We start from the raw sequence: 20,795 nt of genomic DNA, 5'->3' as shown, positions 1-20,795 counted from the left end.
TCAGAGTTACAGACCCATAAGGGTCCATTTGGTTCCAAACTATCATTTAGATGGGGACCCCCTGGAACTTCCTCAGGTACCCCTGTGTGTCCCCGGACCCCACTTTGGGAACCACTGGCCTACAGTAGCTGTGTAGGTGCTGTGCTGTGTGTGTGTGTGCGGTCCCTCTAATCAGCCCAGAGCTATACGTGAAGAGTGAACATCTATAGTTCCTTCACCTGTTCCTCCAACAACAATTTCAGACTGAAAGCGTTCAGGAATGTTCTCTTGGAAACATCTCCTTGTTTGAGCACTGCTGGCAGTACAACAGCCGACACCCAACACCCCACAACACAGTGAGCGAGGCACCACCAGCGGGATGTCACAGGGACGGTGACAGGGGGCCACAATGGCACCCGATAGAAACTCAACGAGCAGCGGGGGTTTTGTTACGAACACCCACGGGCCGGCAGGGCAGGGGGCGGGGGGTGGGCATGAGAGGCGTCAAATGTGCAAATTGGCCAAGAGGACAAAAGGTGATACTCGGCACTCAGAATGGACAAACAGGGATTTTCCTGTAATGTAATATTGGCTATATAGATGGCCTAGTTTTTAACTGATCTAACTAAATCTCCTTTGCCCTGTGGTTGATTGATTGATGTGTGCGTGCGTGCGTGCGTGTGTGTGTGTGTGTGTGTGTGTGTGTGTGTTGGATGAGTTGGTGGCTGAGTAGCGGTTGGGTAGGGTGACAGGTGCACTTACCACCAGGGGCATTATTATATTGTAATCATCCTGAAGAATAGAATGCACCTGCTGCTGATGTATTGAATGTATAGTATGCTGAGCCTGTTGTGTTGAGCACAGTGCTATGCTGGTGACCCCTAGTGCAGTGATTCTGAAACGCTTTTTAATTTAAAGAACCCCCAGTGTTTTGCATTAGGCCACGGACCACCATTTGTTTTTTCGTATTCTCTGGGACCCCTATCTAAAGTCCTCAGTGGCAATGGTGTAAAGTAACTAAAAGTACATTTGTCTGTCACTAAATGTTTCAATGAATTGAATACACAGGACCCCAATGAAAAGTGCTTTCTTCAATCCTTTAGCATAGTATTTGTATGAAACTGTACTCCTCATGTGCTTTTTTGCAAACTGTTAAAGTATTAAATCAATCAAATTTGTTTTCAAATAATTCATATACTTTACTTTGTCAGTGTAATTGCAATGCTAGGGAACAGTTTGGGTCCTGACTCCTGTCAGCTACTGATATCCATAAACAGGAACATCAAGTGTGAAATTATCTATACACATTAAACAACAATGACGATAAATAATCAATGTAATCATAAATAAAACACATCTCTTTATTTTCATTTGATAGACAATTTTAAAAACTATATAAAACAGTCCTTTTGTTGTTTGATTGGGACTTCATCATGCTTGATGATATCAGCTGGGTAAGAACATCTCTACTCTGGGTGTTGGTTATAAGGTGTTGTGGTGTCTGCCCCCTAGTGGCGACATGCTGTGCAGCTTTCTGCAGAGCTGAGCCTTGGCCAGGTCAGCAGACAGGCTCTTGGACATGTGGTCCGTGGTCCTTTTCATGTGGCACGCGGCCTCGATGGCGCGGTCCAGGGTCCTGTTCATCTCCTCCTCCTTGGACATAGCGGTAAACACACCATGGTTTCAAATTGTCATTTTTTTGTTATAAATGCTTAAATAGTGCTTATATCACATTGTGAGGCTTAAGTCTTATAACATATGTTATAAGACCAATTGTAACCTTTCAACACACACGGAAACACAAGATGAGAATGGATGAGAGTGTGCCAGGGTCAAAATGAACGCCGACAATGGCTGGCCGCATGGCCGTGAGGGCCCAGGGGGCCTAAAAAATAACTGTAGCTCAGGGGCCTCAACTTCTATAAATCCGGCACTGCTGACATTGCCAGTACAATGGTGGCTCTTCTACATAGACTTCTACTATTGGCGAAGTGGCTGGCGAAGTGTGACAAAGTCCTGGACCGGAAGTTGGCAGAATGCACTGGACTCAGGCAACAGCCCAGCTTTAATGATGTAAAATCCCTTTATTTTAGACAATTCTTTTGTAATAGTACAACATAAACATTACAGAGACTTTAGTTGTCACTGTACAATACTTTAAAACAGTTGTCATGTTGTCATGTTGCACACATGCCTAAAATCTCCAAGCTCACAAGAGCTTGTAGATCAGCTATTTTCGGGGCGCAACCTAGCACTCTTTAGCTAGTGGAGATGTGGTGTACGACATGGATTTCTAAACAAATTCGTTCAACGCAAAATACTGTGTTCAAGTTCAGGAGACTTCGGGAAAAAAGCAATTCTCCTGAATGCTGCCTTCTGGTATGGCATGGAAATGAGTGGCAAGTTGCATTTCTTCCACCACCATAGTAAATGCTATACATTCGTGGTCTGGAAAGGGCAATTGTTTTACAGACGGGTAAAAGGGCAGGGGCTGAATCATGTGTGCAGGTCCCAGCCACTCTGTCACAGAACCTCTCACCTTGCTACCTCTGTGTCTTCTGGTCCTGCTGCCCGTCTTCAAAGGGGCCGAGGCCGGCGGAGGTGTCCGCTGGAAGTAGACGTTGCTGGGCAGCAGGGCTGTGTCTGACTGGGTGGATCTCTTCCTCTGGTGGGAGTGGGAGTGGGGCCCGCACTGCGACGGCGGCTCCCGCACCTTGTAACTGATGACGGATGATGACAGTTGGTGTGAGCACCAGTTATAGTTTTGAAATGGTCATCAGTTTCACTTTCAGTTTTCAGGAATTTTACCAGTTTGGTTTTGATTATTAGTCTTTCACGTAGACTAGGAAAGCCTTGATTTGTAGGTAGGATGTTTCCAAACTTTTTGTACCAAAGAAAGGCACACCAGTGGCCGGGGCAAGTCAAAATCTCAAGGCAACAGTACCCGTGTAGCGAACACATTTCTTGGCTGATAACGAGGCAAAATGATCTTGTAGATTCACTATACAATGTTTGAAAGTGTTTTGATTTAGTCTTTCACGTAGAGGAAAGCCTTGATTTGTAGAAGATGAAAACAGGTAGGATGAATGAATGTATGTATGACATAATATGGTGGTGGAAAAACTATATTTTTGCATCGTTCATCTATATATATACATATATACATATATACATATATAACGGCGGGGCTCCACCGGGCGCGTTGAGTCTCCATCGCGTGCGTCAAAAAACGAACTGGGGGAATTTTAATGCAGTCACGCAACGCAACGAGGGCAGTGGAGCCACGCCCACCCTTCATTGATTAAAAAGGGAACATTCCCTGGCGGTGAGCCCCGGTGTAAGATAATAACCCCTGGTGAACAAAGAATTGAAAGAAAGTGAATTTTTATCAGGAGACGCCCATTTTCAATTGATTTCTATGAGTCAGTGTTGATAACAATGAGGTTGTCTCATGAAGTCTGGGTGTGTGTTGAGTGGGAAAATGAGTGTAGTCACCTGGCAGGCAGGCTGCAGGAGGTGCCATAGTTGACCTGAAGCAGGGGCTTCTGGGAAGAAGGAGCGGTGGCGACAGCGGAGAACCAGCCATGAGCGGAAACCCTCTCCATGTCCCCTGCTGCTGCTGCCACACACAGAAACATACGGTAGAGCAGCGCTTTCAACCTTTTTCATGTCAATGTCCATTATTCATTCGGTAATTTGAGCCACGGACCACCATTTGATACCCAAACTAAAGAATATTTTGATATTGTTGGATAAGATTTTGCCCACAATTCCATGTTTTATTGATGTGGCACGTACTGGTACCATAGGAGAGATAACAGGCAAACGTTGATCAAAATAACAATTCTTCTACATTCTCTAATTGTGTAAATTAAGTTATGCAGATGTTTATAATTAATTGAACTCTTGAGTGTAAAATGAAACCAAATGGACCCGCAAGGGTCCATTTTGACAAAGGTCTATAAAGTTGCATAAACTGGCAGGTTTTCAGTGGGTTCCACACTCTTTGTACCAAAGAAAGGCACACCAGTGGGCAAGTCAAAATCTCAAGGCTAAATTATCTTGTAGATTCACTATAGGGCCTACAATGTTCAAAAGTGTTTTTTTGTTTGTTTTTTAACTTTTTTTGACAATTTAATATTACATGCCCAAATTAGGGACTCAAGGTTGAAAGTGGTTAAACTGGCACAATAATCTTATGAATTGGAATTTTGAATTGGAATTACATTTCAATTCAACGCCTGTGAACTAAGAAACAGTTGCTTACTTGTTCTGAGAGCGGCGTTTCCGTAAACAAAACCCTGCTTCCCTGTCTTTAAAGTCGAGTGGGTGACGCCCAAGGCTGAGTGGTTTTCCTCTGGCCCTGGAGGGGACAGTCATGATAATACATTATCTCAGCTGTGGTGTAATTTGGACAGATTTGTTACACGTTGGATTGGGATAGAGCAGGGCCACTGGCTCGGACCTCACCTCTGTCACAGAGCGTCTTGTTTCTCTGAGTCTTCCCAGGCAACTCGAAAGCTGAGTAAAGACCGAAGCTGTCTCTCCTGCTCCCTACTGGCGAGTTGTGGAATTGCAGCAGGACAGCAGAGGTATCCGTGTCACCTCCACTGTCTGTACCTGGGAAGCAAAGGATCAAAATGAGTTGAGTACAGAGTGAGCAGGCTTTACATTTAATCAGATTTCCATACTGTAGTTAGTTATATAATGGTGGTGGGTGGTGGGTGTACCTTTGCTTTTGCTGGGGTCCATGTCTGTGGAGATCCAGTCTTCTATCTTGACCGGACTGGGGCAGCTCCCACTGTCTCTCTCAGACCTGCTTACTGATGTCTTTCTCAGACTAAAACACACAGCAACAGCATCAGGGCACCTGCATGTACGTACCTACCAAACTACCTAACTACCTAGTATCTAACTACCTACTACTGTACCTGCTTGGCTCACAGCAGCAAGGGTTGGGTTGGGGCTAAAGCCCAAACCGCAATAATGATCGCCATGCAACTCCTTGCAACGTGCAACTTGCAACTACTTGCAACAATTATCCCCAATGGCAGTTGCAAGGAGTTGCATTGGTGCGGTTTACCTTCAAACTGTTTTGTTGCAAGGCGTTCTCTAGTATGCTAGTATGTCCCGGCGTCGACATATAGTACTAGCGTGATGTCCAGGGCCAGGGGGTGTACTTGTACATCATGTGAAATACATGTCCGCGGGATCATGCACATGACGCTATTATTTGACATCAAAGCCACTGTTAGGTTCTTAGCTTACTTATGATCCTTGATGACTATTTCTATATATGTGATGTATTACCATCTTGCTTACTGTAAATCGCTCTGGATTAACGTCTGCTAAATGCCTAAATTGTATATTGTAAGCCGCCTCACGCTACGGAAGCAGGAGATAGGCTCCTCCTGACCTATGTTTGGGCCACATGTGGCTTGGTAACCATTGGTTCCCAAGGCTACTTACTTATACCTATACCATTACCTACTGTATCTATCTACCTACAGTACCATATCCACCCACCCACCCACCCACCCAACAGGACCAGGCTCTTCACCTGTTGGAAGTTGGCCTGTGGTGGCTCTTGGACTTGGTTTTGGGCCTGCGGTCGTGCCTGTACTTGGAGGTGAGGTAGTCCATCCTCTGGGTCAGATGAGGCAGCTGAACGAGGCCATCTTCCAGGTCCCTCTTCAGTCTCGACACCTCTGACTGCAGGGCTAGGATCGCCTCACTTGAAACCCGTGTACATTTTGACAGAAAATCTTTATTTCGTTATTATAGTCATAGTCCATCTCTTCTCATATAGCTCCCTAACATTTTAGTCTAGTTTTTATCTCTTGACAAAAAATAATTGCCAGTATTTAGTTTGTCATCATAGCTTAGTTTTTGTCAGTGAGAAAAGCTAGTTCGTCAGTTTTATTCAACAAAATTAACACTGCTGGAAACAACACAGACACACACAGAGGGAAATCAGTACAGTAGACATTAAAGTCATGCAGTATAGGTAGGTATATGTGAAAGGTTAACATAGTGAAAATTAAAGCTCTGTGCCATCTTGTTGTACTGTACACTGACCTGTTACATGAACATGTGTGTAGGTCGCTGTCTCTCTGTGGTGACTGCATGGCGACACCGAGTCTGGGCTCTGATTGGCTGTTCTTTAAGTGCTGAGGGAAATGGGCGGGCAGATGGAGGTCTGTACCTGAGAGGTAACAATCTGTTATGTAACCACATTAACCTTGTCGTCCCTATTTGGACCATGATCACAGCCACATTGACTTCCATTACACAAGTCTAAATGTTGCAAAAAGTTGCAAAAAGTATAAAATATATATAGTGAAAAAAAAAACACTTCTGTGGCCTATACTGACAGTGAGCACAAGACATCTGTAGCTGATCGGTCGGTGTGGTTTGTGAGATTAGCTCCGGACAAACACAGACACACACAGACAGAGTTTTTTTTTTTTTTTTTTAATAGCTAAAATATAGCCGATCAACAAGCTTGAGCTTGTGGATCGACTATTTCCGCGATTCATCAAACAAAGTATATAGGGCTTAATGCGAGACCTATAGTTCATTCACACTGTGCTATACCTTTTTTTGCGTCATTGTTTTCTTCCACAAACAGAAACCCGGGTCTCATCCTTACCCCGGAGCTCCGCGGCGGTGCTCTCCACCCACAGCTGTGTTGTTTGGACAGCAGAGTGACAGCTGGCCCTCCTCCGCTGGCCTGTGGGGGTGGCTGGGCGGGACGCTGCCAGCAGGCTGCCTGTCGGGGTGGCTGGGCGGGACGCTGCCAGCAGGCTGCCTGTCGGGGTGGCTGGGCGGGACGCTGCCGGCAGGCTGCCTCGGCGCGGTTCTGGTCCTGGAGACGGGGCCGGATAGATGGCTGTCTGGAGGTTGGACCAGGAGCCCTCACTGTCGGACCCGCCGCTTAGCCCAGCACTGTGGGGCTGCACACTGTAGAAGAAGGTTACACAACTTACTTGCAGAGCACTCAGAGTCAAAAAGCAATTAGAAATGTTAATGAGGAAGTCCCTGTGCCACCTCACAAGCTATATTGAACCACCTAGTTGGTGAAAGACTCAACTTGGTGAAAGACTCAACTGTGTTCACGTCCAGAGACTGTCCAGGACAGGCTTCAGACGCTCCTGCTTGCAGGAGACTTTTGCTCAGCACTGAGTCTGAACCCATTTGATGTGGCACCATAGAATAGATTAGAATAGAATGGACTTTATTTGCCATTTGCACAAGTGCATAGGAAATCTTGGAGCGCACCTGTTGCGATCGCATTCCCTTGCTGATGTTGACCCCAGGCAGAGCCCACAACCCACAACCTTCCACATGAAAGGCGTATTATGCTCTAACTGCTAGAGAGGCACAAGATGATACAGTATAAAGCAGTAGTTTATTTATCCTACGGCTAACCCACCTGTCGGTGAGTAGTTGTGGCTGGTATGATCCTGAAGCAGGTTGACTCAAATAAGTGCTTCCAAATCCACTGTCTGTCTCTGCTGGGCTCAGGTCCATCTGCATCCCGGAAAACAGAGAAACGTCAGCTTATTAAGATGCTTGTAGATTGGCTATTTTCAAATAGCCAAAGTGTAAATAGGGCTGAATGTATGTTTCGTAATAATCCACAAAATCCACAAAGTAACTAGTAACTCAAAATTTTCAAATAATTGCAGTGGAGTAAAAGTACAATATTAGTCTCTGAGATGTAGTGGAGTAGAAGTACCGTAAAAGTATAAAGAATTGTAAAAGTAGTAAGTACCTAAACATTGTGTTGAGTACATGCACTTAACTAGAAATGCACTCTGTCGAGCTGCCAACTTGATTGCGCTTTGCACACAACTTGGCCTACGAGCAGAATGCGCAACCTATGCACAGTGCTTGACTGTTCTGTTTGGCACCCCAGCTCCCCACCTTCAACTACTGCGCTATAAACAGACCCTAATCAGGTTTCTGAAACATCTGACATATATAGTTAATATACAGTACTATAAACTTAAATTGGTTACGTCATCCACATACGTCGACATGTTACTTTTTACATAAACACCTTGCTGTCAGGCACGGTGAACTGATGATTGAATACTTCAATCAATAACGGTTTGCAAAAGAGTAGAGGTACAGTTATAATTCTAAAAGAATACCACAAAAATGCCATACACAAAGTTGCGTGCTGAAAATACAGATAGCAAACCTAATTAACAATACCAAATCACAATACAATGAAAGTGATGACGCAAGACTCTGTTCAGTACAAAAATAGGTTATTTTCCACACTTATATGACACTAATCGAAAGTGAATAAACAATAGCTGTTACAAAGAAATACAAACAATGATGTTATACAATACTGCAGGAAGTGGAACATAGAAAGGCGGTTGCAAAACAAGGATCAGTTTCCACACAACAACTCATACAGTATATGGGGTCCAAGTAGGCCAGTCTAATGAAACCACATAACATAACATTCCACAATAGACAGGTACTCATACTGTATACACTGTGGCTGACCTGTGATGTGGATGCAGTGGTCAGAGTGGGTTCCGAGAGGCTGTGGACTTTCAAAGTGTCAGAGGAATAGGAGACAGCCACTGCCAGATTCACACTGGCACCCAGATCACATTCACTGTCTGGCCTCGGGAGGACAGCGCTGCACTGGGTGCTGATACTGCAAACAAAACATCAACAACTTCGTGTTCTGAAAATAAATTGTGATAATGGCAAAGCATCAAATCAATCAATCAATCAATCAATCAATCAATCTGTATGCTTGATTTCCAATGCGAGTTTACTTTTTAAACTATATGCAGGAAAGCCTTTTTCCCCCAATCGTTTTTGACAGCGCCTGACCTACAAATAATTTAAGTATGCCATATTCCCTCCATGTACAGATGACTACAGTATATGCAAACATTGACTCAAGCATTTATTAAGAGCTGTTCTTGAGTGTGTTAACAGCTAGTGAGTGGACAGTTTGTCAACAGCATTGCAAGACAGAGCCCCATCCTTGCAGCATAACATAACGCTGTTTTCCAGACTGACTGAGGCACCCATCTCTATACAGTATCTCACTTACGCTGTGGTAGGATTACAGGACAGATTAAGTCTGCACTGGCTCTGCATTATTCAATGGTGATCCATTATAGAGAAACCAGTCCAGACGCAGAGGTTAAGAGTTAAACGTATGTACTATAACACTGACCTTTCAGGGGTCCACCGCCTCTCTGTCGAGGGTGACTTCGATCCGGTCAAATATGATACGATGTCATCGTCAGTGAATATTCTCTCGGTCGAGACCGTGCTCCTTCCTTCTTCCTCATCCTCGTCCTCCTCACCTATACTGAGGTCCACCGGTCCCTCTGCGGAATCTTCTACGTGTCTGAGTAAGAGAGAAGACAGACACATACTGACACAGACCGTTTGCTGTTGTCCCCTGGGGAATCTGACACCAACACTGTACCTGAAACACGACGCACCCTCAGGAAGGGCTAGGGAACGTGGCCTGTCATTCGAGCAACAAAAACAGACAGTACATGCACAAACTTGTAAGCACAAGCACTGTATACTTGCAAGCATCGTATGCAATCCATGCGAGGCATGCATTGTGAGCTTGTAGTTCTGCAATTCTTGCTGTTTTTACATTCATAGCCTATAATGATGTCACCCTAATATCCTGGGGTCCTGGATGAGATGCTGTTATCCTGCTTCTAAGCCTCTTCAAATGATAGCACAAAATAGTAAATGGTGCATTTATGTAACTTTTATCCAAAAAGCGCTTCACAGTCAGAGGAAACCTGCATGCATGGCACCAATCCGCTCATCTGGAGCAGCTAGGGGGGTTAAGTGTCGAACTAGGAACCATACAATGGGCTCTATGCACACACACCATTTTGGAAAGAACTTGGGCCCATTCCCTACTTCCTTGTCAAAGGTGTTAGCGCTGATAGGCTCTGTTCCATTCTGGTCAGTCAGGGTGCTGCTATTGTGCGTGTTGGCTCACTGTGTCCTTGAGTGGGTTCCAAATGGGCCTGTGCGGGTGTGTAACTCTGCGAGTGTACAAATGGAACCAAATAGTTATGGGGTCCTTGAAATGAAAAGGTTTGAGAACCACTGCACACTAAATGGATCAGAGCCTTAATTAGCATCATCGGTAACACCTGTGAAGGAAGTAGGGAAGCGGCCCGGAAGTAAGACGAGTTATTCTGTGTGAATAGAGCCCATCACCTTCACTGATGGGGTCCATTCAGGGCATCCACAACCAAACTTTGTAGTGTCATCAAGGCTTGGACCCTGGGTGGGGCTGGACAGACCTTTTTCCCTGGCCACTGATCGAGCTAGGTCAGAAGAGTATTTTGCTCCCTGTAGACATTCTGTTGTTTGTCACCGGCCGGTGTGGATTGCTGTTCTGTCTCGGAGGCCGGAATAGCTCCTTTGAGCTCCTCAAAGCTGAGGTTGATGCTGAAGGGGCCTCTGTCATGCTGGGCAGCCCTGGAGTGTCTGCCAGCCTCTCCATGGCTGCCTTGCTCACTGGCAGGTCTTGACTCATCCTGAAGCAGAGCCTGTCTCTCAGCGTGCCGCAGCTCCATCACCATTGTCCTGAAGAGCTGCCAGTCTCCAAAGTTCATCTTCATCTCATTCTTCAGTTCATCCAGGTTGCACTGGGACAGCACTCTGCCATTCATGTTGGCCTTCTTGATAGTGGACATGTACCGAGGCAGCATGGTAGGGTCGATGCCGTCCAGCTGCTTGAGATGCTCACAAACCGCGTCTGTGTTCAGGAAGCAGAGAAGTGACACCGGGGCCCTAGGCTGGCCCTGTGATTTAATGTAATGAGGGAAGTTGGACATGGGGACATGGTGGGAGTAATGCCGTGGCAGGTGATACACGTGTTCGGGGAAATAGGGCTGGTTGTAGAAGGGGTGCTGGGTGCCACCGAAGTTGGTGCTGTGCTGCTGGGGGGCTAGCGTGCTGGAAAAGGAGCCTGTTGGTGAGCAAGCGGATGAGTTCTGGCGATAGCCCAATGGGGAGCAAGACACATTCTCCTGCGGGGCCAGCATGGGATAGGGCATGCCTACTGTGGTGATCTGCTCCCTGGCCGCACGCACGTCTGCAATGATCTCCCTGAGTTTGGGGTCCAGGTTGACGGTGCAGGGAAGGAACTTCTCCACGTCCCGGGTGGTGAGGACAGGCGTCCTGGAGGACAGGAACACTTCAAAGCTTCGGTGGTCACCATCGATCTCCAGCAAGGGCTCCACGTCCTTGGTGGTAGGGATGTTCTTGGAGATTATCTCATAGATGGTCTTCAGTGTGACCTGGTCAGATACTCCACTGGTCTCCTCCAGGAATAGGATGAGCCATGATGTCCTGTAGGGCCACTCTTCTGTCAGGTTGATCCACAATGCCAGGCATTCCCAGTTAAAGACAACCTGATTGGCTCGCAGAAGACGTCCGGTGACAGAGATGATGCTGAGAAGCCTTCTCATCTTCTGCGGGCTTATGTCACTGAACCAGTCATCAGTGACCAACAGCTTGGTCAGGTCAAAGGACATCTGCCTGGTGATGTGACGCTGCCGGTGTGTGAGGGACGTTTTGCTTCCAAGCTTGATCCGCTCTCGCATGGTTTTATTCCTGTCCGTATCCCCATGCCCCCCCTCAGCTGCTCCGGGGTCTCCGTTGGACGGGGCTGCCGTGCAGAGCTTCTTGGCCATGTTGAGGCCACGTGTGCCGATGTAGACGGGCAAGTGGACAAACGTCCTCATGTAGTCGTAGCCGTTGATTTTTGAGTCCCTCAGCACGCTGTTGAGGTTCTGGTTGATGGCCTTGATGATGATGTGGGGGTCGCTGGCAAAGATGGAGATGAAGGGACCTCGGAAGAACAACACCCTCAGCGTGTCCAGCATTTGTAGCACTCGGTGTGGTTCACAGGTGTCCAGGCCGTCGATGATGACTGCCATACGCGTCTGGTTATGTGTGAAGCTGTCAATGGTCTTGGCCATCTTGGACATCAGCTCAACCTCATGCTTCAGTACCTTCATGAATCCTTCGCTCTTCAGTTTGTGCAAGTTGTTGGCAGCACTGCGTAGACGTTTCTTCTGGGGGTTGAGGACAGAGTATGCTATCCGCCACCAGGTCCTGCAGCTGAGCAACAAAGCCAGGCCCACCACAGTGGCCATGGCTATTAGCACTACGTTCACAATGTGGTTCTTCGGATCCAACTTGAAGATAGCCAGCAGGGCCACTCCGGTGATGAGGCAGCCCAAGGTCATTGCAAACGGCACAAAGGATGGGACACAACATGTCTTCTTCCATTTGTTACCTTGGACCTCGCCGTTCTTGAAAACCCTGAAGAGCCGGGTGGCCATGAAGCCAAACTCCCTCTCGCAGGCATCTGAGAGGGTGGCGATCAACTCCGCCATGGAGGTGTCCCCTCCCATGCCGGACAAGCGGCTGTAGTCTGTGAACACAAACCTGACAGGTAGGGCGCGGGTGGTCTGTTCAGGCAGCTCAGGGGGATTGACAAAAGCGAGTTTGAGCAGCAGTTCCAGGTAGCCCACCTGGCGGGCCAGACGGGTGCTTATGACCCAGGCCCACCTCCAGCTCTCACCCTCACGGCGGCTTCCATGGTACACCAGCACAAGGAAGACGTAGAGCAGTGCCAGGAGGCTGAGAGAGACAGTGATGGCCAGATGAGGGGCCATGGCGAAGCCCAGCGCCAGTGCCACAGAGCCGCACAGCAGCAGTGAGAGGAAGACCACCAGCCAGGAGAACTGGAACAATGGTTGGAACTGCTGCACCGCAAACGTCTTCATCTCATCCTCCAGTTTCTGCAGCAGGAAGGACTTGCCGCTTCCCCACTGGGCATACAGACCCACACAGATGGGGGGCTGCATGGTGGGCTCACTCAGGATGTCTGCGAGGGCACTACTGTACAGGTCATAATCCAACATGTCCCTATCTGACTCGGAGGGAGACAGGTGCTTGGCTCCAAATATCTGTGTGAGGATGCTCCTCTGGTGGCTGCAGTCGATGTTGTACGGTGTCTCTCCAGCCTTGTTGGGAAGGTACAGCAGGCGGCCATCGTTGGGGTTCCTCAGGAGCAGCTCAGCCAGCTTGCAGCTTCCCCGGATGGCGATGTGGAGGGCGGTGTCTCCTTTCTTGTCCACGGCGGACACCTTGGCTCCTTTATCCAGCAGCAGCTCCACTACCTCTATGTTCTTCATCCTGGTGGCTTTGATAAGGGGCGTTTCTCCATCCTTGGTACAACTCTCGGTGTCTGGGTTGCACTGCAGGATGTCCCTCACCATGGCCGCATTGCCTTTCTCAACAGCCCAGTAGAGGGCAGTCTTTCCATCCTTGTCTCTGACGTTAATATCGGCATATCTGTTCAACAGGGCTCGGACTATCTCCACGTGACCTTTCCTCACCGCTCTGATCAGCACCGTGTCCCCATTTCTGTCTGGGATGTTGATGTAGGTGCCGGCGTCCAGAAGGTCATGGACGATCTTGCCGTGTCCCTCCTTGGCGGCAATAGCCAGCGCCGTGTTTCCATCCTTGTCCGTGATGTTGACATTGGGGTTGGCCTTCAGCAGCTCCTTGACCACCTCGGTGAAGCCGCCCTTCACCGCCATGATCAGGGCGGTCATCCCGTTGGCTCCCACCTGGTCCACGTAGGCTCCGTTGGCCAACAGGTGCGTGACACAGTCGTAGTGGCCCTTCCTGGCCGACCAGATCAACGGGGTGGTGCCGTACTTGTCCGAGCAGTTGACCTTGGCTCCGTGCTGCAGCAGGAGGTGGACGATCCTGCTGTGGCCTCGACCGGCCGCCCAGATAATGGGGTAGACGCTGTGCTGGCCAAAGATATTGGGGTTGGCTCCTCCCTCCAACAGCAGCTGCACCGCGGCCACGCGGCCCTTATAGGCCGCCCACATGACGGCAGTCCAGCCTCCCATGTCCCTGTGCTCCAGGTTGGCGTTGTTGTCCAGCAGTGTCTTCAGCACCTCCACGTGTCCCTCCTTGGCCGCCGAGATCAGCGCCGTCCAGCAGTCCACGTCCTCCAGGTTGGTGTTGGCGCCCCTCCTAATGAGCTCCTGGACGATCTCCAGGTGGCCCTGGTCCGCCGCCACCATCAGGAGAGTCTGTCCGTTGTCGGTCCTGCTGTCCACCGCTTTGTCGTCCAGGTGGGCTCTCACGGCGGCCAGAGAGGTCATCTTCAGGGTGGTCATCATCAGGGGGGTGGGTGGCTGCTTGCTGACCAGCTGCATAGTTGCCACTTGTTTTTTAAAGTGCAGAGATATTCACTGAAGTCCTCCACCTGTCCAGGTTGGACCACTTGACGCCGCTATATCTGAGTTCCAGTTCAGGGGAAAAATACATCCAGAACATTGAACAGCCATCAAAGTTACCTTCTGTGTGTACTGTATGCCCCGCCCCCCGAGCTGCTGTTACACAGCCCTGAATCGGTGTTGTTAGGCCACGGCTTCTGTTGTCTCTGTCATATGCCCGCATATGGAAATACACAATGTCAGCGCAAGTCTATGGACTTTTAATATTTGTTTACAGCAGTTAAACATTACCAGGCACCCCTCACTTCACACAAGTGTGATTTTTGTAAGCCTTACAGGGCATCAACATCATAAAAGAGGGGAGGGAGACAACTATAAAACTTTAATTAAATTAAAAAAGATCAGTGCGTTACCGTGGGCGGCTGCTGCTCTGGCCAGAGTCTGTGGTTATGATCTCACTGCTTTGCTCTGATTGGTCTCCTTCCAGGTCCTCCCTGGTCTCTGCCTCTTCCTCTTCACCACCCTCCTTCCTCTTCATCACCATCTCAGAACCCAGAGTGGAAAAACATGTGTTTGAACCGTGGAACATGAGAGCCAGATAATTTGCGGTCATCTCACACCCACACCCACACCCACACACAAAACAAATACGTTGAGATCCAGAAAGGGCAAATTAATGAAAGGGCAGATCGTCAGAGATCTCTGCCGAATGATATGTCTGGGGGGGAATCATATAGGCAGTCTAGATCACTGATCATCTGCCTACGTGAGATACATGAAAGAGAGTGAGTGAGTGAGTGAGTGACTGACTGACTGACTGACTGACTGAGTGACTGACTGAGTGAGTGAGTTACCTCATGCTGGGTTGGTGTAAAGGAGGGTGTGATTAGGCCTGGCTCTGTGCTCAGTGACAGGGGTGTGGATGGGGTGGATGAGTGCAGGGGAGGGGACAGTTGCTCACACAGATTCCTGTCTATCGTCTCCTTTATGTCTTCCAGGTGCATCCCTAGCCTGAAAATATCCCCCTCTACAAGCCTGCACAGTGCACACACGCATGCACACACAAACACACACACACACACACACACACACACACACATCCATACATGAAGACACACACCCGACATGAGGAGATGCATGCACATACACAAGCGAACCTAAAAGGACTTGCGCATGCACACACGCACTGCGACCCACTGAGGCTGCCACATGATTGCAGATTCACTGCCACTATTATGTTACGAGACATGAATGCAGTGTGTGTTATTGTATAAAATAAAACGAAACCAGTCACAAGATTGGCCACATGACGTCTCACACATACTCAATTATTGCCCTAAACAAACTGCTGCCATATGGCGTAATTTCAAAAGCCATGCATTGGAGGGGTTAGCGGCAGCACCCCTCTATGTCCCCTATGTCCACTCAGCTAGCATTAAAAACACTACATTCAAGCGTAACGGTCTGGGCACCGGACTGGTGATCCAGTCGCGGTGTGCCGCGGGTTCGACTCCCGGACCCGACACGGCCTTTACCGCATGTCATCCCCCCATCTCTCTCCCGTTTCCTGTCAGCCTACTTTCTATCCCTTAAAAAAAAATCAATAAAGGCGTAAGCCGCAAAAGAATATCTTTAAAAAAAAACACTACATTCAAAGAGAGGTTAAACAGACAACCGAAACAAACACGTCACACAATGAAGGGACTTGAAAGGGTCGGAGTGGAGTCTGACCTGTCGGGGTCAAAGGTGCCAGTGTTCCTGGACAGGCCCATGTAGTTCTGCATCTCCAGAGCTCTGTGCTCCTCCTTTTTACTGATGTAGCTCCTCTGCAACTGGTCCTGGGCCTCCATCAGACTCCGCAACATCTGGTTGAATGAAGAACCAAGCACACGCCACACACACCCACACACAGATGCAGACAGATGTTGAGACATATGTAATAGTAACATGTCACGGTCAGCGCACCACATTGGGAAGCATGCTGTCAACTCAAATCAACACGTGCTTATTTGCTAAATTACTCAAGTAACCGGTACTTTTAAAAACGAGTAGGCCTACTTGCCATTTGCTGCTCTGCGATGCTCATCGACATGCTGCTGAGACACAGTTTGAATTCTTCCACCTGAAAGGAAGGTTTACTGAGTTTAAAAAGACTTGCTACACTATTTTATTGCTATCAAAAATAGCTAAAATAGCTGATCTACAAGCTCGCCTTGTGGATCGGCAATTTGTGCATGCACAGTCCATCGTACGGAGAAGTATGATTAAGGGCAACCTTCTGCATGAAGTGGCTGATGACGTCTCTTAGCTCATCAGTCAATCTCTCCCCATCACTGGGACTCTGGGGTTCGAGCTGGGTAGAATACATTGCATTCACAGCCTCCTCGACAAACTTGGCTGTAAAAGAAAACATGAAACACCATGAAACTGACTGAAAGGATTTAAGTGGATGTGTGTAGTGTAGTCTCTCAGTAAATGCTCAAGCAGAGCATGATGTGTTGTGAGGAGGAGGACCCGCTGACATGTGTAAATTATGTAAAACAGATAATAAAATGGTCCCGAACTGCTTAACGTGATCATCATTTTTTATATTGATTGATTGATTGATTGATGGATGGATGGAAAATGTTATTAACACTTTGTAATATGGGTACAGTTCAAGGAGAGTACAGGTCAATTCAAATCTCCTAAGAGGATAAAACCAAAAAAAGCACTAAGACTTGTTTACTTGTAACATTTTCAATTGATCAGAAGATTTAAAGACATACAAAGATAAAGTACATAAAGTGTTCCAGAAGGAGCTAATATATTTGAACAAGAACTGTGTCATTTGACCCCATTCGTCACCAAGGTAACCAAGAGCCCTCTGTGTCATTTGTTACTTAATTGTTAGTGAAGCTGAGACGGTAGCTGTCAAAATATCAAATTACAAAGACCTACTTGCAGGAGGAAAGGAATAGGACATCAATCCAAGATGGCCTCCGTTACCTTGGTTGTCCTGTGGATAACCGTACTCTACCTCAAGGAGGTCTGAGGGAGCCTGAGTCTATAAAAAGAGTTTCATAAATTATGTTGCTTAGTTTGCTGAGATCTTGTTTGGTAAGACACGTCAGAGAAATTATCCCTTACTTTGGTTCCCAGTCGCATCTGATCAATGAGGTTCTCTGCCTCGGCATACTTGGTCAGTAATTTATCATATTCAGCCTAGAATTGGAAGGACAAAAGGTTATAATAAAGCAGGTCAAGCATTTCCTTAAAGCCTGGGTTGTAGCAATTCTAGCTACCTCGGCATGAGTCCAAATATTTGTATCAGTTGCTTCTGTGCTCCGTGATCGAGGAACTGGAAGTAACGATCCATTCACTTTCATTCTATGCAGAAACAGGTCAATAAATCAACGCATACAAAGTGCATGGGTTCTAACAATAATGTTTAATTATCATGGTTCAGAATTTTATGGAAAGGTGAAATAACTGTAGTAGCGTACAGTCAATGTAATTCAGGGGTGGGCAACTTTGACGATGGAGAGGTCCATTATAGTTCCACACTCTCTCCAGAGGGGCCACATTGCATGCATGTCGTAGCAAAAATATCTGATCTACAAGTTCAAAACGTGTCGCATCGCATTATTTGTAATACTACTCAGCAAGCTGTTAATTTAGACTGTAAGTAATTAAAGCGGGTCATGTTTGCATGTTTGGAATTGTAACAGCTGAAATCAATAACATATCAGTATTCTGATATTAATCTGAGGGCTGCATTAAGTGAAGCCCCCGGGCCGCCAGTTGCCCATGTATGGTGTAATGTAACGTGAGTGCCACTACCAGTAGGCAAGAGATAGGATATAATATTCTTTATTTGCATTATGTGCTAAAGTGTAGTTTTCAGACCTGTTTCTCCAGACAATAAAATCCACAAAGTACAGAAGCAACAGATGAAGATAGAAGATGGTCGGCAATATACTGTATGGAATGGACATACTATCATGGCCACGTTAAAGGTAGTTACAAAACGCAAGGTTTTACTGAAGTTTAATATCACTTTAACAAAATGTGATCAAAGATTTACACTGCTCTGGTACATAAAAGAGGTCAAGAGTTCCAGGAGTATCACCTGAAGGTGATCCACAAGTGCTGGCGTAGTAGTGCCTGTCTGTCTGCTCTCCTCTTTAAAGACATAGGGCTTCTCCGAGGGCTGAATTGAGTCCTCCAGTACTCTGCTGATCACCTCCAGTATTCCTGGTGACGACTGGGTTCTATGCATAATGCTGGGGGACTGGGCCCCGGGAACGGGTCTGGATGGACTGCAAGGAGTTTTGGGGATTTTGACCTTAGGTGCAACCTTGGAGAAGTCAGGGAGGGGGAAATGCACTTGACCTTGGCCATACTTCAGCTCACTGAAAGACCTGGTCCGCACTAGGTTCACTTTCTGGCCCGTGTCATCTTCGTTGTCCTGTTCTGTCCTGGATAGCTCGGAACCGCCACTTTCAATCTCACCGTTTGAGGCACTACTGTCAGTGGCAGAAGAGGCGGCATTAACTAACGATCCTTCAACCTCCTGCCTCAAACGAGCTGATACTTCTGAAGTGGTGCTGCTTTCGTCACCAGCCCTGTGTCCATTTTCTTCACAGACATCATGTTCACTGTTACCAATTGTTGTGCTCTCAATTATTTTGCAAGACGGGTCTGAATCACCCGCGTTTCCTGCGGTGGTGCATCCTCCTCTTAGGGTCCTGCTAAGTAAAGTCTCATCCATGCTCTCCAGGAGAGACACGTCCGGCATGGTTTCCGCTTCAATCAGCCTGCCCGAGCCCAGCAAGTCCTCCTGGGAGAAGTGACGGAACAGCAGCTGGGTCATGTCTGGTTTCTGGGATTCCTCAGCCGGGCTACTGCATCGACCTTCCGTCGGCAGACATGGTTCTATAACACTGACCTCCACGGGAGAGCAACTCCGCGCGACGTTATTAACGCCTTCACCTGCAGCAGTCAATTCAGGCGGATCAGGAGAACCGGGGCTCGCCTGAAGAGTTCCTCTTCTTTCAGAGCTCGAGGTCCTCTCCGCGCTGCTGCTGCTGTGGTTCGACTCGGGGCTACGGGGCTCACCGTCATAGGGCAGGTCCTCGTGATCTTCGTCGCTGGTATTTTGCCCTGAGTCCTCGTAGGCCCGGGACCAGGGTGCGTCATCCATCATCGTGTTGTGTCTCTGGGGGGACACGCGCGTCACACTGCTCTTGGTCTTACCCTCCACCACCCTCTCGCTCGGACTGCTGGCGCTGCTGCTGCAGTCTGAAGAGCCCTCTGTAGCTGACAGCTCCTCATTCTCTGCAAGTGAAAGAGAATGTAAACAATGCAATGGCATAATTGCTGCGTGTCACTTACACATGTGTTTAAACGTTAGACCTTCCCATGCAGACATAGATTTGTTTGTCGCTGCTTATTTCGATAGATTGATCTTGAAAAAGCCCATTTATAATAAACATATTCTGTCAAAAGGATAAAACACAATAATCATTTAGTGTGTGTGTGTGTGTGTGTGTGTGTGTGTGTGTGTGTGTGTGTGTGTGTGTGTGTGTGCGCGCACGTAATAAAACATTCATACATTTTACAATGTACAAGACTTCCCACACAACAAGAATACCTACAACAACCTACAAATCAACTATTTTATGGTACAAAGCATAACAAAAGTCCAATGTTAAGAGATGCAAAATCATATGGTTGGATGACATAGACACTGTTGTTTTCACAGTAGGTGTAGTCTACCTGCCCCAGTGCCCCAGCCTCCACCACCACTAACAACGAGAAAGAACTGCTAACTCATATAGGAATGGATACAATGGATCAGTAAGAAGTGCTGGTCATTGTATAAGGTTATATAGGCTACATAACGCAGTATAGGATTTCTCAATCCAGATGACATCTGCTTTGGAACAGTGACCCAAAAGAGAAATGGTCCGGGACCCAAACTAGTGAAAATAGCAGATCTACAAGCTCATGCCGCGTTGTGAGCTTGTAGATTGGCTATTTTGAGTATTTTCATTACTACTCAAACATTTTGTTAGATTTTTCTTTTATTTATTCAAGAAATTACTGTTTTGGTATTATTTCATGAAATCTGTAGCTTTTTTTGTCAATACTTTTTGAAAAAGTCTTGAAATAATAATAAAAAACTAAAAATAAAGGGACCTATTCAAATGTACGTAATGGTCCTGTGACCCACAGAAGGGTCCTGGTCCACTGTTTTGGCCAACAATGCTATATAGAACACGCAGCACACCTGTGGTTCTTACCGGCGAGATGGACGCTGCCCTCGGCGGCAGACTCTGCCTGCGGGGACGACACGATGTGCACGGCGAAGGATCTCTCCAGATCGCTCAGGTGGAAGCTCTCGTCCTCGCTCAGGTCCACCATGATGCTCTGCCGGATGCAGCGCTCCCACAGCACGGCAGAACGGCGTGAGGACGACGACCCGTCCTGTTCCTCACCGCCATCCGACGAGGAGACGTCCTCCTGTCCCTCCAT

At 47.5% G+C, this 20,795-nt stretch overlaps 2 protein-coding genes across 2 annotated transcripts; both read right to left on the bottom strand.

The window, feature by feature from the left end:
* Positions 1-1,349: 1,349 nt before the first annotated feature.
* Positions 1,350-20,795, bottom strand: aknad1 (AKNA domain containing 1; the record flags this gene model as incomplete). Its single annotated transcript, XM_083782718.1, has 21 exons — positions 1,350-1,632; positions 2,519-2,699; positions 3,475-3,595; positions 4,247-4,342; positions 4,450-4,599; positions 4,710-4,819; positions 5,540-5,713; positions 6,058-6,184; positions 6,632-6,942; positions 7,415-7,512; positions 8,506-8,662; positions 9,197-9,373; positions 14,690-14,820; positions 15,131-15,311; positions 16,008-16,141; positions 16,339-16,398; positions 16,552-16,673; positions 17,217-17,322; positions 17,406-17,480; positions 18,388-19,595; positions 20,564-20,795. 21 exons carry the CDS (start codon positions 20,793-20,795, stop codon positions 1,462-1,464), a joined length of 4,122 nt encoding a protein of 1,373 aa, XP_083638844.1. The 3' UTR covers positions 1,350-1,461.
* Positions 10,329-14,186, bottom strand: LOC310870510 (kinase D-interacting substrate of 220 kDa B-like; the record flags this gene model as incomplete). Its single annotated transcript, XM_083781746.1, has 1 exon — positions 10,329-14,186. Exon 1 carries the CDS (start codon positions 14,118-14,120, stop codon positions 10,329-10,331), a length of 3,792 nt encoding a protein of 1,263 aa, XP_083637872.1. The 5' UTR covers positions 14,121-14,186.

Source organism: Protomyctophum parallelum (genome assembly GCF_964188405.1).
Source record: "Protomyctophum parallelum genome assembly, chromosome: 14".
NCBI classification, from domain to species: domain Eukaryota; kingdom Metazoa; phylum Chordata; class Actinopteri; order Myctophiformes; family Myctophidae; genus Protomyctophum; species Protomyctophum parallelum.
Note: the sequence above shows the minus strand (reverse complement) of the source record. Positions and strands in the feature narration are given on the sequence as shown.